The sequence below is a fragment of the Equus asinus genome, chromosome 28 (assembly GCF_041296235.1).
Source record: "Equus asinus isolate D_3611 breed Donkey chromosome 28, EquAss-T2T_v2, whole genome shotgun sequence".
Taxonomy (NCBI): Eukaryota; Metazoa; Chordata; class Mammalia; order Perissodactyla; family Equidae; genus Equus; species Equus asinus.
The window spans coordinates 23,725,483-23,742,885 of record NC_091817.1 but is presented as its reverse complement, the minus strand read 5'-3'; the positions used below and the strand labels follow the sequence as shown (position 1 = coordinate 23,742,885).

Here is a 17,403-nt window from a genome sequence, read left to right as displayed (position 1 = left end):
TGTAGTACTTTAACCCTCAAGTTTTCGGGGGTTTTTCTCTTCAGTGAAACCCTTAAATATCAACTTGGGCACCCAGTAATGACTTTATTTTCTGGGCCTTGCATTTTGAAATAACATTCTATGCAAAACGCTTGTCTTGTCTTCCATTGGTTGACCTTAGCACGCAGTTCCACGTGTTTGAATTGACAAGACAGCTGCCCCGGTTTTCCATGTATGCGCTGACCAGCCCGGACTCCGCCAGCAAGCCACTCAGTTATGTTAACTTTACCATTGCAGAACGGGCACAGAGGGTGAGTGTCTGGCTTTTTTCCCCAATACTTTGGCACTTTGGAACCCTTTAGGTGTTATTTCATAGAAGAGGGGAATTGCATGAATGAGTTATTTAGTAGCAGTAGTTATGACATGAAAGAGTTATGTAGCTTGGAGTTGGCTGGTAATGTAACAAAAATATTGCTAAAATACCTTCTCTCACTTTGAAAACATAGGCACCTTATTTACCTGAGCAATCCTTGTTATAGGTGAATTCTTACCAGTTTTCAATTCCTCTCTGTAGTTATGGTCTTAGTGTGTTGTCCTGACCCCGTGTTTCAAGAGGAACCTGCTTCAAAATGGAGGGAGAGTAGGACTTGGAGCTGAGAACATTTTTGGGTTCAAATGCTACCTTAACTAATTATATTTTTTATTTTTATTTTTTTTTGAGGAAGATTAGCCCTGAGCTAACTGCTGCCAATCCTCCTCTTTTCGCTGAGGAAGACTGGCCCTGAGCTAACATCAGTGCCCATCTTCCTCTACTTTATATGTGGGACACGTACCACAGCGTGGCTTGCCAAGCGGTGCCATGTCCGCACCTGGGATCTGAACCAGTGAACCCGGGGTCGCCAAAGCGGAACATGTGAACTTAACTGCTGCGCCACCGGGCCAGGCCCTCACTGCCTTAACTAATTAAATTCGTCGTGCTTTGGGGGAACTCCCCTCCCTGGTCTGAGGCTCTTTCCTTATCCTCACTTATAGGTGAGGCTAGTCGTAGCTCAGAGGGGCCCCTGAAGATTATGTAAGTGGTGTGACAGTACCTCGTAAAGTTTAGAGGACTAATACTAGTGGCCTTTAACCTTGGCTGGACTTCAGAGCTCTCAGTGAGGCTTTGCAATCTTGTAGATTCTTAGGCCCCTGCCCAGCCTGTGGAACCAGAAACTATAGGTGGGCCCTTCCAAAAGGCCTCACGGGTGGTTCTCATGTGGAAGCTGTGTTGTAAACCACGGTAAAGTACTATTATTGTTACTACTAAAATTTATTCTCATTGTGTAGATGTACCTCTGTGTCTGTGCTTCGTGTGCACACGCATTCTTTATTTAAAATTTTTTTAAGGAATGGAATGGAATAGTTTTAAGTAGACTACCTTGTCCAGTATATAGCCACAGAAGAGCTATTGTGTAAACAGAATTAGTGTCCTTCCTGAATTGTTTCTACATTGCATATAAGATTCTGCTTACGTTGAAAATGCTATAAAATCATGTATGCTGTAGGGCCAGACATAATTATGAATGTTACTCAAGAACACGTGTAAGGTGAGAACAGGGAGCGTGATTAGTGTTTTCTTGGTGGGGGGGAAGTATGATTCTTTCTTTGTTTGTTTACCAGGCAGTAAAACTAGAAAGAAGGATAACTCTTAAGAATGACTATACTTTAAAAATGAAGTTCATTTCATCCTGTTCATTTTAAGGTTGTTATGTGGCTCAACCAGAACTTTCTGTTACCAGAAGACACTAACATTCAGAACGCTCCGTTTCAAGTGTGTTTCACATCCTTACGGAATGGTGGCCAGCTGTATATAAAAATAAAACTTAGTGGAGAGGTAATGTTTGCTGTCACGGGCACAGATTTCTCCTGTAATGTTTAGCATTCAGTGCAAAGTGAGTTGGGTGACACCAATCTCAAGACCATAAAACCACGTGTTTCAACTTCATCTGTTGGTGTTAGTCATCTTAGACACAGGGATATATTCTAGAAAAGCGGTTTTCTGCCTCACCCCCTCCTTCCCTTCAGCCCTCCTTGTCTGATCTGGGAAGGGTTGAGAATACAGAGGTGAACGGAAACATTTTCACTGTTTGAGTGATTTTGTTGTTTAGTTTATAAGGCTAGAGGATTGGTCTTGTAGTCTGCTCCTAGAGATAATGAATGTGGTTTGTAATTTCCATGAGGCCTAACCCCTGTCTTCTTCATCACCACATATAAATTTATGCTCAATAAATATGTTGAATATCGGGAAATTGAGGTACTGGTTCAGCTAACTTTGTCTTTAATATCTGAGGATGCTGAACTTGTCTCTTTTTTCTGCACACAGATCACTGTAAATACTGATGATATTGATTTGGCTGGTGATGTCATCCAGTCGATGGCGTCATTTTTTGCTATTGAAGACCTTCAGGTGGAAGCGGAGTTCCCGGTCTACTTTGAGGAACTGCGAAAGGTGCTGGTTAAGGTGAGGCACCTAGTGGATGCATTCGTAGAGCAGGGTGGTCTCTGTGTGTGAAATGTTTCTCTTAGGGGGTTAACGATACTACAGATACGTACACTATGTGATAGTCGTGTTTTAAAGAATTTTTGCAAATTCTTAAAATCAAAATTGAACTAGTATTGGATAATTCGCTAGTTGAAGGATTTCTTTTATAAAAGTGAGTAGTTAGCTCTTGACTACCCTGCCTTCTTTGTTTGGTTTAGGGGGATACTTTTTAAAAAACATGTCATATTAACATTTTCCTTTGTTAGCCCTTCATCTTACCCATTGTGTCTACATTGCTCTTTGGTTTAGTGCTTTCCAACAACCCAAATTCAAAAGGGAAAAGAAAAATAATGATTGTGACTGGCCCCAAATTATAACAACGTTCCTACCAAATCTCTAAAATGTTAATATGTGTGTTGCTAGGGCTCCAATGCTAAGACGTGGAAAGAATCCAGATGGAATGTCAGCTTGAGTGTTGGAGGCAGCATAGGCTAATTAATTCGTTGATGAGGAGATGAAATAATGGGAGACACTTAAGATGGTACAAGTGAATAGGGGAAAGAAGAGGGCCCTGGTATGTGGTAGACAGCATCTTCTCAGTCTGTCTAGTTTTCAGGAAGTTTGTAGGCCTTTTTAATTCCTGAGTGTTCGTGGTCTCCAGGTGGATGAGTATCATTCAGTGCATCAGAAGCTCAGTGCTGACATGGCTGATAATTCTAATCTGATCCGAAGTCTGCTGGTCCGAGCTGAGGATGCTCGTCTGATGAGGGACATGTGAGTATTTACCATTTACCTAAGACAGGTGCAAGGTTAAAATTGGCAGTGATATGGAATAGCAACTCTCAGATGCTACTAGTAGGAGTGTAAATTGGTATGATGACTTTGGAAAATAATTTAGCATTATCAGTAAAGTTGAAAATGTCCATACCCTATGACCCAACAATTCTACTCCTGGTTTATAACCTAGAGAAACTTGTGCACATATAAACCCGGATGTTTGTATAAGAATGTTCATAAAGGCATTGTTCATAAGAATCCTAAGGCGTAAACAATCCAGTCAGCAGTATAATGGATAAATTATGATATATTTGTACAATGGACTACTATATGCAATGACACTAGTCAGTGTGTAAATTTCCCCAGTTGTCTCATAAACGTGTGTGTATGTATTTTAAGTTGGTTTGTTCAGTTTAGATCCAAAGACCAAATATCGTGCATTGAATTTGGTTGATAGTCTCTCTCTTTTTTTTTTAAATTGTGCTTCACTTTATTGAGCTTTGCAGATACTGCGTTTTTTGTAAGATCCTCTACCAGCAAAAAGATTACAACTTGCTGAGGGCTCAGATGATGGTTAGCATTTTTTAATAATAAAGTATTTTTTTTTAATTTTTAAAGATTGGCACCTGAGCTAACATCTGTTGCCAATCTTCCTTTTTTTTCCCACTCTCCCCAAAGCCCCCTAGTACATAGTTGTATATTGTAGTTGTGGTCCTGCTGGTTGTGCTGTGTAGGACACCGCCTCAGCATGGCCTGATGAGCAGTGCCATGTCTGAGCCCAGGATCCGAACTGGTGAAATCTTGGGTTGCTGAAGTGGAGCGTGCAAACTTATCCAACTTGGCCATGGGGCCGGCCCCAGCAGTAAAGTATTTTTTTTATTAATTTTTTTAAAATTTGAGTTCATAATAGTTCACATCATTGTGAAATTTCAGTTGTACATTATTTCCTGTCTCTCACCACATAGGTGCTCCCCTTCACCCCCTGTGCCCACCCCTTACCCCCCTTCCCCGGGCAACCACTGAACTGTTTTCTTTGTCCATGTATTTGTTTATGTTCTCCATATGAGTGAAATCATCTGGTGTTTGTCTTTCTCAGTCTGGCTTATTTCACTAAGCATAATTCCCTCAAGGTCTTTCCATGTTGTTGCAAATGGGATGAATTTGTCTTTTTTTCTGGCTGAGTAGTATTCCATTGTATATATATACCATGTCTTCTTTATCCAATCATCAGTCGATGGGCACTTGGATAGTTTCCATGTCTTGGCTGTTGTGAATAGTGCTGCAGTGAACATAGGGGTGCATATGTTACTTTGGATTGTTGATTTTAAGTTGTTTGGGTAGATACCCAGTAGTGGGATATATGGTAGTTCTGTTTTTAGTTTTTTGAGGAATCTCCGTACTGTTTTCCTTAGTGGCTGCACCAATTTGCATTCCCACCAGCAGTGTATGAAGGTTCTCTTCTCTCCACACCCTCTGCAACATTTATTATTTTTAGTCTTAGTGATTATAGCCATTTTAACAGGCATAAAGTGGTATCGTAGTGTAGTTTTGATTTGTATTTCCCTAATGATTAGTGATGTTGAACATCTTTTCATGTGTTTATTGGCCATCTGTATACTTCTTTGGAAAAATGTCTGTTCATTTCCTCTGCCCATTTTTTGATTGGGCTGTTTATTTTTTTGTTGTTCAGTTGTGTGAGTTCCTTATATATTAGGGAGATTAACCCTGTATTGGATATATGATTTGCAAAAATTTTCTTCCAGTTGGTGGGTTGTCTTTTGGTTTTGATCCTAGTTTCCTTCGCCTTGCAGAAGCTCATTAGTCTGATGAATTCCCGCTTGTTTTTCTTTTGTTTCCCTTGTCTGAGAAGACATGGTATTCGAAAAGATCCTTTTTAGTTCGATGTCAAAGAGTGTACTACCTATTATCTTCCAGGAATTTTATGGTTTCAGGACTTATCTTCAAGTCTTTGATCCATTTTGAGTTTATTTTTGTGTATGGCATGACATAATGGTCTACTTTCATTCTTTTGCATGTGGCTGTCCAGTTTTCCCAACACCATTTATTGAAGAGACTGTCTTTTCTACATTGTATGTTCTTGGCACCTTTGTCAAAGATTAGCTGTCTGTATATGTGCGCTTTTATTTCTGGGCTTTCAGTTCTGTTCCATTGATCTGTGTACCTGTTTTTGTACCAGTACCATGCTGTTTTGGTCACTATGGCTTTGTAGTACATTTTGAAGTTTCCGGGATTGTGATGTCTCCAGCTTTGTTCTTTTTTCTCAGTATTGCTTTAACAATTCGAGATCTTTAGTTGCTCCATATGAATTTTAGAATTCTTTGCTCTATTTCTGTGAAGAATGTCATTGGGATTCTGATTGGGATTGCATTGAATCTGTAGATTGCTTTGGGTAGTATGGACATTTTAACTATGTTTATTCTTCAATCCACATGCATGGAATCTCTTTCCATCTCTTTATGTCATTATCTATTTCTTTCAGTAATGTCTTATAGTTTTCGTTGTATAAGTCCTTTGCCTCCTTAGTTAAATTTATGTCTATGTACTTTATTCTTTTTGTTGTGATTGTAAATGGAATTGTATTCTTGAGTTCTCTTTCTGTAAGTTCATTTTTAGAGTACAGAAATGCAACTGATTTTTCTAAGTTGATTTTGTACCCTGCAACTTTACTGTAGTTGTTAATTATTTCTAATAGTTTTCCAATGGAGTCTTTAGGGTTTTCTATATATAAGATCATGTCGTCTGCAAACAGTGAGAGTTTCACTTCTTCCCTCTCTATTTGGATTCCTTTTATTTCTTTTTCCTGCCTAATTGCTCTGGCCAAAACCTCCAGTACTATGTTGAATAAGACTGGTGAGAGTGGGTATCCTTGTCTTGTTCCCGTTCTCAGAGGGATGGTGTTCACTTTTTCCACATTGAGTATGATGTTGGCCGTGGGTTTGTCATATATGGCCTTTATTATGTTGAGGTAATTTCCTTCTATTCCCATTTTGTTCAGAGTTTTTATCATAAATGGCTGTTGGATCTTGTCAAATGCTTTCTCTGCGTCTGTTGAGATGATCATGTGGTTTTTATTCCTCACTTTGTTAATGTGGTGTATCACATTGATTGATTTGCGGATGTTGAACCATCCCTGTGTCCCTGGAATAAATCCTACTTCATCATGATGTATGATCTTTTTGATGAATTGCTGTATTCGAGTTGCCACTGTTTTATTGAGGATTTTTGCATCTATGTTCATCAGTGATATTGGCCTGTCGTTTTCCTTTTTTGTGTTATCCTTGTCAGGCTTTGGTATCAGAGTGATGTTGGCCTCATAGAATGTGTTAGGAAGCATTCCATCTTCCCTAATTTTTTGGAATAGCTTGAGAAGGATAGGTATTAAATCCTCTCTGAAAGTTTGGTAGAATTCCCCAGGGAAGGCAGCTGGTCCCGGGCTTTTATTTGGGATACTTTTGATTACTGTTTCAATCTCTTTCCTTGTGTTTGGTCTATTTAGATTCTCTATTTCTTCTTGATTCAGCTTTGGGAGGTTGTATGATTCTAAGAATTTACCCATTTCCTATAGATTGTTCTTTTTTTGGCATGTAATTTTTTATAGTATTCTCTTATAATCTGTTTTATTTCTGTGGTATCCATTGTTACTTCTCTTTCATTTCTGATTTTGTTTATTTGAGCTTTCTCTTTTTTTTTCTTTGTAAGTCTGGCTAGAGGTTTGTCAATTTTATTTATCTTCTCAAAGAACCAGCTCTTTGTTTTATTGATCCTTTCTACTGCCTTTTTTGTTTCAATAGCACTTATTTCTGCTCTGATTTTTATTATTTCTCTCCTTCTGCTGACTTTGGGCTTTGTTTGTTCTTCTTTCTCTAATTCAGTTAGGTGTAGTTTGAGATTGCTTATTTGGGTTTTTTCTTGTTTGTTAAGATAAGCCTGTATTGTGGTGAATTTCCCTGTTAATATGGCTTTTGCTGTGTCCCATATGAATTGGTATGGCATGTTTTCATTTTCATTTGTCTCCAGATATTTTTTGATTTCTCCTTTAATTTCTTCAACAATCCATTGCTTGTTCAATAGCATGTTGTCTCTACATCTTTGTCCTTTTCTCAGCTCTTTTCTTGTAATCAGTTTCTAGCTTTATAGCATTGTGATCGGAAAAGATGCTTGTTATTATTTCACTCTTCTTAAATTTATTGAGGCTTGCCTTGTTTGCCAGCATATGGTCTATTCTTGAGAATGTTACGTGCGCACTTGAGAAGAATGTGTATCTGCTGTTTTTGGATGGAGTGTTCTACGTATGTCTATTAAGTCCATCTGGTCTAGCTTTTCATTTAATTCCACTGTTATCTTGTGGATTTTCTCTCTGGAAGATCTGTCCATTGATGTGAACGTGGTGTTGAGGTCCCCTACTATTGTTGTGTTATTATTAATGTCTTCTTTTAGGTTTGTTAATAGTTGCTTTATGTACTTTGGTGCTCCTGTGTTGGGTGCATAGGTATGTGTAAGTGTTATTTCTTCTTGATGGAATGTCCCTTTGACCATTATACACTGCCCCTCTTTGTCTCTCTTTATCTGTCTTATCTTGAAGTCTACTTTGTCTGATATAAGTATTGCAACACCTGCTTTCTTTTGTTTGCCATCAGCTTGGAATATTATCTTCCATCCCTTCACTCTGAGCCTGTGTTTGTCATTGGAGCTGAGGTGTGTTTCCTGGAGGCAGCATAATGTTGGGTCTTGTTCTTTAATCCCTCTTGCCACTCTGTATCTTTTTATTGGAGAACTCAATCCGTTTATGTTTAGGGTAATTATCGATATATGAGGGCGTAATGCTGCCATTTTATCACTCGTTTTCCAGTTATCCTGCATTTCCTTTGTTTCTCATCCTGTGTATTTTAGTCTACCAATCGAGTTATGTAATTTTTTATGCTGTGTTTCTTTTATTTTCTCCTTATTTATTATTTGTGTCTCTGTTCTGCTCTTTTGTTTAGTGGTTATCCTGAGGTTGTTATTCAAGATTGGAAAAGATAGTCCCTTTTCTTATGGCCTCTAGATTCCTTAGACTAAACAGATTCAGTCCCTTTCCTCTTCCACTCCTAAGTTGTTTTTCTCACATCTTATTCCATCTTGTATTATGAGTTTGTGGTTAAAATGACAAGATTATCCTTGTTTTTGTTGTTCCTTCCCTTTGTCTTTAATGCTATACTTGAGTATTTGCTGTTCTCCTCTGATTCTGTCAATCTATTTAACTCCTTACTCTTTGTGTGCTTTGTAACCCTTTTTTTTCAGGTATGAGGGCTTTCTTGAGGATTTCTTATGGGAGGTGTCTTGTGGCTACGAACTCCCTTAGCTTATGTTTTTCTGGGAAAGTTTTTATTTCTCCATCATAACTGAAGGATATTTTCACTGGATAGAGTATTCTTGGCTGAAAGTTTTTGTCCTTCAATGATTTGAGTATGTCATTCCAGCCTCTCCTAGCTTGTAAGATTTCTGCAGAGAAATCTGCTGAAAGCCTGATGGGGGTTCCTTTGTAGGTTATTTTCTTCTGCCTTGCCGCCTTTAGTATTCTTTCTTTCTCATTCAGTTTTGCCTAGTTTCACTACTATATGCCTTGAAGTAGGTCTTTTTACATTGACATATTTAGGAGATCTGGCAGCCTCTTCCACATGGATTTCTTCTGTAGGTTTGGGAAATTCTCTGCTATTATTTCTTTGAACAAGCTTTCTACTCCCTTCTCCTTCTGTTCTCCTTCTTGAATGCCTATAATTCTTATGTTGCATTTCCTAATTGAGTTGGATATTTCTCGGAAACTTTCTTCATTTCTTTTTAGTCTTAGTTCTCTCTCCTCCTCTATCTGGAGCATTTCAACATGTCTATCTTTGATTATGCTGATATGCTCCTCTGTGGTGTCTGCTCAAGTGTTCAGGGAATCCATATTTTTTTTATTTCTTCCATTGTTTCTTTCATCTCTAATATTTCTGCTTGATTCTTCTTTATAGTTTCAATCTCTCTTGTGAAGTAGCTCCTGAACTTGTTGAATTGTTTCTCTACATTCTCTTTTACCTCGTTGAGTTTTTTGATGATAGCTGTTTTGAATTCTTTGTCAATTGGATTACATATTTCTGTGTCTTCAGAACTGATTTCTGGGTACTTGTCATTTTCTTTCTGGTCTGGTGATCTAATATAGTGTTTGATATTGCTGGAGGCTGTTTTTTCTCATCCTGGCATTCTTAGGTCGCAGTTACCACCTATCACCACTGGGTGGGGGTCAAGTGCCCTGTATTCTGAGCCCCCTGCCTTCAAGCTGAAATACCAGGAGTTGGAGCCCCACTGAGCAGGGTGGGGAGGGGCGCTTTCTCCTGTGTGCTCTTGGGGTTTTCTCCCTCTGCTCTTCCTATCTGGTCTCCTGGGGTGTTGGCTTGATGAGGCACCACCCCTCGCCCTCCCTGCTCCCCGCTAAGGCTTTCACCCCCATAGAGGGCTTCCCTCTAGGCTGCAGGGGCCCTAGGGAGTCCTTGAAGAAGTTCCTGTGAACGAAGGTCCCTTCCTCCATTCCTTCCCTCTCGGAGGCCTCCTCTGGTCCCCATCGAAGTCTTTAGGGGAGGGAGCAAAGATTTCTCTTACCCCATTCCAGCTCCCCTGAGGGGGGCTCCAGGCTCTCCACCCTTCGTCATTGGCTGTGTGGATCTCTCTCTCATTTTTTGTGTTGTTTGGATGTCCTCTGTTGGGGTATGGATTTTTTTTGTTGTTGTATATTGGAGGGGGAAGATTTCTGAGAGACCTCACTCTGCCATGATGCTATCCTCACTTGATAGTCTCTCTTAATCCACTTGTTTGTTTGCTCACTCTTTCTCTTCCCTAACTCTCTCTCTCTCCTGTGGTTTCCCATTTTGGATTTTGCTGATTGTATCTCTGTGGTGATGTTTAGTAGTATTCTTCTGTCGGCTGTATTTCTGTTAGAATGGTAGTTAGATCTAGAGGCTTGGTCAGATTTGGGTTCACTTTATTGGCAAGAATACCTCATAAGTGGTGCTGTGTACTTCCATAAGGAAACATCTAATATCTACTTGTCTCTTTTTATCACATTATCAGCTGTTGATGATCATGGCCTAGATCCATTATTTCTTTTGGGGTTTGCAAAATAGTGATATTCTAATTCTGTTATTTCTTTGTCATATGTTAGCTGAAATACTTCCAAAAAGAATAACATTCCCTCATGAATTAATGAATTATTTAGTTACCTGAGGTACAGTTTGTAAGGAAAGACAGGTTATTTATCAGCTTTAAAATAATGAGTTGGTTCTCTAGCAGCCTCTGAGTTGACCAATGAGATTTTTAGATCCTTATAAATTCGTGTATTTTAACATATTTAATGTGCTTCAGTCCATTTCAGTTCTTCTTTATGATGGCTAAATTGTCCTGTTTTTGGCCAGCAGAAGCCTCTTCAGGTCGGCTGCAGTGACCTTTGGACATAACCCATTAGTTTTGTTAGTTCCCTGTTCTCTTAAACAAGATATTTTTTAGGCTTATCTGGTACATCTCCTGCTGTAAATCTGGAATGAGCCATTTCTCTAAGGAGTCCTGGTTCTTTTTAGTGGGAAATGGTACTTAGAGATCCTAGGCTGAGCATTCGAGATGCTCCTTGCTCCTGGCTTGGTTCCTGTTTGTAGCCCTTTTCAATGGATAGAGCTAGGAAATGGATATATTTTTTCAGTGAGAAAATGTATCATGAGTTCATACTATTTCCCTTCCAAATTTATGAACACAGGCTCTTGACTTTGATTTTAATGCTGTATCTTCTCTCTCACGTTGAAAATCATGGCTCCAACCAGTATCAGCATAACTATTTGCTTTATCTTATAATACACACACGTTTAAGAATAATCTCAATATTACTATCAATAATGTGATTGCTGAAAAATACCTTAAGATTTTTCTCTAGTTCTTTGTGTCTTTATATTCCAGTAAGGAGTTTCAGTGAAATTACTGTATTTTAAAATCATTTTAAATAATTCCTCTCTTTTTGGTTATGCTACAAATTTGAATACACAGTTAAGTTCATTTTGTTCATTTTGATTTCAATCTTGGGGGCTTCACATTTTTTCCTTTTTGGTTTAATTTTATTACATATTTATTAAAACTTTTATATTGTTCTAAAGTCAGCTCTGTAAAATGTATGCAAAAAGTCTAACTTCTCTTTCCTGTCGCCTCTATCCTATTCCCTCCCTTTCACTATAAACAACCAATCAAAAATTTAAATACACACGCATCTCACTCTGTAGATAAATCATGGCCTGGTCCTCTTTTCCACCTTGCTTTTTACACTTAAAAATAGATCTCGGAGGTCAGTCCACAGTAGTGCACAGAGATAGTTGGCGTGTGTTTTCACAGCTGCACGGCACTCCCTCCTGGGTGTCTATTCAGCCAGTTTCCTGCCTTTGGATTGCTCTTTTGCTTTTGCAGATAGCGCTGCAGTGAATAGCTTTGCTACATAATCTTTTCATGTTTTTGCCAAGATATCTTTGGGGAAAAGTCCTAGAATGGGATTGCTGGGGTAAATGATAAATGCCTGCAGGATTTTGCAAGATGTTGCGAAATTCCCCTCCATAGGTGTTACGTCATTTTGCATTCTCACCAGTAACTTATAAGAGTGCCCGTTTCCCTCCAGCCTTGCCGGTGGAGTATGTTGGCAAACTCTTGGGTATTTACCAGTTTGATGGGTGAGAAATCGTCTCATTGCAGTTTTAATTTTCATTTATTTTATTATGAACAGTGTTGAGCATCTTTTCATTGTTTTAAGGGCCATTTGCATTTTTGTGTGTGTGTGAACTGTTTCTTTTGTCTGTTTATATATTAGGTATATTAATCCTTTATCTGTGATATAAGTTGCCAATTTCTTTTTCAGTTTGTCATTTGTTTTATTTTTGGTTTTTCCATGTAAAAGGTTTTTAAAAATTTTTTGTAGTTATATAGATCAAATAGATCAATATTTTCCTTAATACCTCTACATCTTGAGTTAATAGTTAGAAAAGTTTTCCTTACTCCCAGGCTATAGAGTAATTCACCTATGCTTTCTTTTAGGACTTGTAGGGTTTCTTCTTTCACATTTAAGTCTCTGTTCCAGTTGGAGTTTATCCTGGTGCTCAGTGTAATAAATTCAGTTTTATCTTTTTCTATACAACTATTGCATTGTTTCAGGACTGCTACTTTAAAAGCCACTTCCCCACTGATTTGAGATGCTGCCTTTATGATATATCATATTTCCATCTGCAGTGGGTCTGTTTCTGGATTTCCTAGCCTGTTCTGTTGGTCTGTCTTTCTCCTCGTTTGACAGACCCTTCTTTTCTTTCTAGGGGATCTGTGTGCTTCAGTGTCAGGTACGGCTCAGGCCCCCTCACTGCCGCTGCTCTTCTTTTTCGTGGTTTTCCTGGCAGCTCATGCTTGTTTGCTCTTTCCAGTGAACTTTATCATCAGTTCTTTCAGCTCCAGAAAAAAAGGGCAGGTGTTTTTATTGGGATCATGTTAAATTTATTAACTTAGGAAGAAGTGACATTGTTAGAATGATGTTCCGTCTATCTAAGAACATGGTCTGTCTTTATATTTCAAGTCATGTTTTATGGTTTCCCTCATGTAGATACTGGACATTTCTTGTTTAGTTTAAGCCTAGGTATTTTCTTTTTGCAGTTGTGAATGGGATCTTTCGTCCACATTATATCTTTTAACTGGTTTTTGGTTTGTATATACGAGCACTATTGATTTTTGTATGTTGATTTTATAATCTGCTACTTTAGTAAATTATCTTTTAGTTTTTCTAGATGTATACTTGTAAATTTGTAAATTGAGATAGTTTTACCTCTTACTTTCCAATTCATTTTATTCCAGTTATTTTCTCTGAGGCATATAAGATTTTTGCTTTTTTCTGGCTAACTTTATCTCTAAGCCTCCCCTCTTTTTTTTCTCTCTTTCTGGCTTTTTTTTTTTTAGTCAAAGAGATGTTACTGGTTTTAGGCATTTGACTCTGCTAAACTGGAGAGCAGTAATCTGTTCCTTTTTTCCTGAATTACTTATATGTTCATTTAGAGACTCGCAGATGTATATTTGTTTTCATTTTTTACAGTCAAGTTAGTTGATATATAATTTATAATATACATGCAGAAAATTCACCCTTTTTAGGTTTACAGTTCAGTAAATGTTGAGGAACTGATACAGTTGTGTTGCTCCTGCCACCAGCAAGATGTAGAGTGCGTCCAGCCCCTGTGCCTCTCTGCATCTGTGCCTCCCCTACCTGCAGTCCCTGCAGCCGCTCATCTGACTTCTCTCCCTATAGTTTTACCTTTTCCAAACTGTCATAACAATGGACCATACAATATGTAGCCTTTTGAGTCTGGCTTCTTTCACTTACCGTAAGGCCTTTGAGACTCATCCATGTTGCATATGTCAGTAATTCATTCCTTTTTACCACTGAATAGTATTCCATTGTATGGATATACCATACTCTGTTTATCCATTCACCAATTAATTGACATTTGAGTTGTTTTCAGACTTTGGTGATTGAGAATAAAGCTGCTATAAACATTCGCATACATGTTTTGTGTGGACATGTTTTCATTTGTTTTGGGTAAATAATTCATAATGGAATTGCTGGGTTGTATAGTAAGTGTATGTCTGACTTTATAAGAAATTGCCACATCATTTTCCAAAGTAGCTACTGTTTTGCATTCCCATCAGCAGTGCGGGAGAGTCCCAGTTGCCCCACATCCTTGTCAGCATTTGGTATTATCAGTTTATTTTATTTTAGTCATTTTCATTGTTGTGTAGTAATATCTCATTGTGGTTTTAATTTTATGCCTTTGTTTTTAAAACTTTGATAAGAGGCTTGATATGAGGCTGAATCTGTTAGTTGTCTAAAAATACTTTATTAAGAACAGCTCCATTTTGTCTAATGAATATTAATCTGGAACTTAGAGGATAGCCTATTGCCTTGCTCACTTTTCCCTACCCACCCCACACAGTGGGCACATGATAATTCTTGGTTCCTGAATTCAAACAAACCCTGGACCAATAACCCAGGAAAGTCACTTGTCTTCCATTTATTTGGAAAAGAGAAAATATTTTGATAGAAACTTAATGTTTTCAAAGCAAACTTGAGCAGTCATCCTGTTTTAATGACAAAACAGTTAAGAACCTGCTGTCTTCCTTGCTTTTTGTGTCTGAGAAGTTTGCAAGTTTTTTCATTTAAGCCTGCCAGATTGAGGTGCAATGGTGTTGAATTCCTGTTGATTTACACAGGAAAACGATGAAGAGTCGCTATATGGAACTCTACGACCTTAATAAAGACTTGCTAAATGGATATAAGATTCGCTGTAACAACCACACAGAGCTGCTGGGAAACCTCAAAGCAGTGAATCAAGCGATTCAGAGAGCAGGCCGTCTGCGTGGTAAGCCTCTTTTCCGCAGCATTGTAATTGGTCTGCAGTTTTTGGGTGAGAACCACTGAAGATGGTGTAGCTTCAAGAATTCATTCTGGGGCCTCTGTCTGTGAAGGTGCCTTGAACACTCACGTTGGCACAGTCACTTGAGTTTCGGCCAGCCTGCTGTTTGGCTTTAGTCAGTCTCCAGACTTCAACGGGAAAGGACTCGTGCAGCTCCTTTCCTTAGATCTTGCTGTGAGGATCCTCCACGGAAACACCTAGTGACAGATACCCAGGAGGAAAGCCCTGAATACCACTGTTAGAAAAAAAGGGAGGCTGAAAACTAATGAGTGTCCAGCTTAAAACTTAGAAAAAGAACAACAGAATAAACCAAAGGAAGCAGAAATACAGCCAGAGATTTATAGCTGAAATCTGCTGTTTGGGGTTTCTGCTTTGACCTCCTTTTAGGCATAATCTTTGCTAGGTGGATATGATTTTGATCCTTTTCTATTAAACTGACTTTTGGTTACTAAGTTTGAGATGGTCTATGGGTTTGGTTTGTGATAAATTCCCTCATAAAGGAATCTTTTTTAGGCAGTGGTACCAATAAATTAGTTAAATTTGCGTGACCTATACCCTAGTTTTATGTTGCTTTAAAAATGGCTTCTGATTGATGATTTCACTTTTAATCTTTTTGATCATACTGTTTGGATGTTTCTTCTCATCCAGTTGGAAAACCGAAGAATCAAGTGATCACTGCCTGTCGGGATGCGATCCGGAGCAACAACATCAACATGCTGTTCAGAATCATGCGGGTGGGGACCGCCTCTTCATAGCAGAGGAAAGAATGGGTAATGAAGTGCCTAGAAAATGGTTTCCCCAAAAATGTAGCCTGGTTTGCTTTGGGTCACATCCTGTTGACCCCAAGGTGCTGAGAAGCCTTGGTGAGTTGTACAAATGAACAAAGCATTGTGTCTGAAAAATGTATTCACTTCCTGTTTGTAAGATCAGCCGTGCTCTTGCCGAGTGGTGCTAGGTTTGTATGGAGCACGGTGAGTACTTGTGAAACATTAGGGCTTCAAAGTCCAGTTTTTCTGTATGTATGTAAAGTAGATGTATAGAGACATCTTTTCTCTTGAAATTGTAATTGAATTTGTAATTTTAAAATAGATTATCTACTTTTTCATTAAAATTTAAAGGTGTAATTTGTATTGACTGATTATAAATCACCACCCTATCAGAATTGCATAAACCATTTGTATTATGTGGTGAAAAACAAAAATGTGGATATTCAATTTGTGTGCTTTCTTTTTAAAAAGTTTCATACTAAGGTGATGTTAGTTGGAGTAATAGCTGCTGAAACAGACCTCACAATTCCTAACGCCTCATTTATTTCCCGTGTATGTAGGGATTTCTCTGCGGTCACCCAGGGAGCCAGACTCCTTTAATCATGAAGCTGTGTCGGCCTCCAGGGCACCCTTCCTCAGCCTGAGCTTTCTGGAGAAATAAGCAGCAGGAAAGTGATTTGGGTGACTGCTTTCACATTCACTGCATACAATGAAGACCTTATGGCACTGGGGCTTCATTCTCTCACTTGGAACTCTATTTCTCAAAGGGTTGTCCTGGGGCCTTGCCGTTATTTATATCCAAGCCAGCAGAAAAGGAAAAGCTTTTTAAAGCCGTGGTCTGGAAATAGCACACGATCATTTCCACTCACATTCCATCAGCGAACATGGCCACAGCGCCCTGCAAGGAGGCCAGGAAACATCCAGCTCTGTGCCTACAGGGAGGGGAAAGCTGATGCTTGTGTCAACAGCCAGCAGCTCCTTTCCCAAGAGTTAAGATTTTGCTGTAAGGTAGATTTCAGGACTGGTTTAATGACTAAGACATTACTTTTCACATCTTAATAGCATTCATAAGTAGCTGGGGGAGAAGGCCTTTCCTCTGTGGTAAATTAATTTTACTAGTTTTCTCCATTTGGCCATTTAGGATTATCTTTTCTGTTTTTGAAAAGTGACCTTTATGGAGTCCTAATTTTTATGAGACTACCCCCTGTAATACCTTTGTTCTTCATTTTCAACCTATAAGCTCAAAAGCCATGCATGTATACGGTATTATTTTCAGTAATCCCTGAAGTAGTAAAGTATCTTGTATCTGCTTCAGAGAGGAGGAGACTGGCGTGCAGGGACTCATACTGGCCAGAGTTAGAGCTGCTGGCAAAACTCGAGTCCACTGTTGAGACTTTTTCTGTTTTAGCCACAGTCTAAGCTATACCGTTTGAGATTAAAGTCTCTAGTTGGTGCTGGTTTTAAATTGTTTGGCACTGTTGATTTTTAGGGACCCTAACAGAATAATCTCATCAAAGGTCATTCTGTTGTTCTTTAGCCAAAAAATTTCCTTCTTAGACCTAAAAATATCCATGGGCAAGGCTTGAAGGGGTTGACCTGCAGGAAGAGATCTTTAAATAGTCCTGATTTATAGGTTACAAGTAGGTTATTTTCACATTAATTTGATCCTCTTGACACTAGTATCTCTGAGCTCAGAGAGGTAGAATGTTTTCCACAGGATCCCACAGCTTTATAAGTCATGGTGTGGAGCTTTGAAACCAAGTAGTTGTGGCCCTTTCTGCTATCCCAAACTGGTCCCAAGCAAGTAAAGATTGGATTGGATGAAAATATTCATACAACTTTCAACAACCTCTTC

General features: G+C 38.7%; 1 protein-coding gene across 1 annotated transcript in view; it reads left to right on the top strand.

Moving 5' to 3' along the window:
• The window catches only part of BBS2 (Bardet-Biedl syndrome 2), a 34,327-nt gene extending 18,422 nt beyond the window's left edge, over positions 1–15,905 (top strand). Inside the window, exons 12-17 of the mRNA XM_070500719.1 lie at positions 161–290; positions 1,721–1,852; positions 2,342–2,479; positions 3,162–3,274; positions 14,579–14,727; positions 15,430–15,905. Of these exons, the coding sequence (XP_070356820.1) occupies positions 161–290; positions 1,721–1,852; positions 2,342–2,479; positions 3,162–3,274; positions 14,579–14,727; positions 15,430–15,536 (769 nt within the window). The 3' untranslated portion in view covers positions 15,537–15,905. The remainder of the gene's footprint in view (positions 1–160; positions 291–1,720; positions 1,853–2,341; positions 2,480–3,161; positions 3,275–14,578; positions 14,728–15,429) is intronic.
• Positions 15,906–17,403: the final 1,498 nt, after the last annotated feature.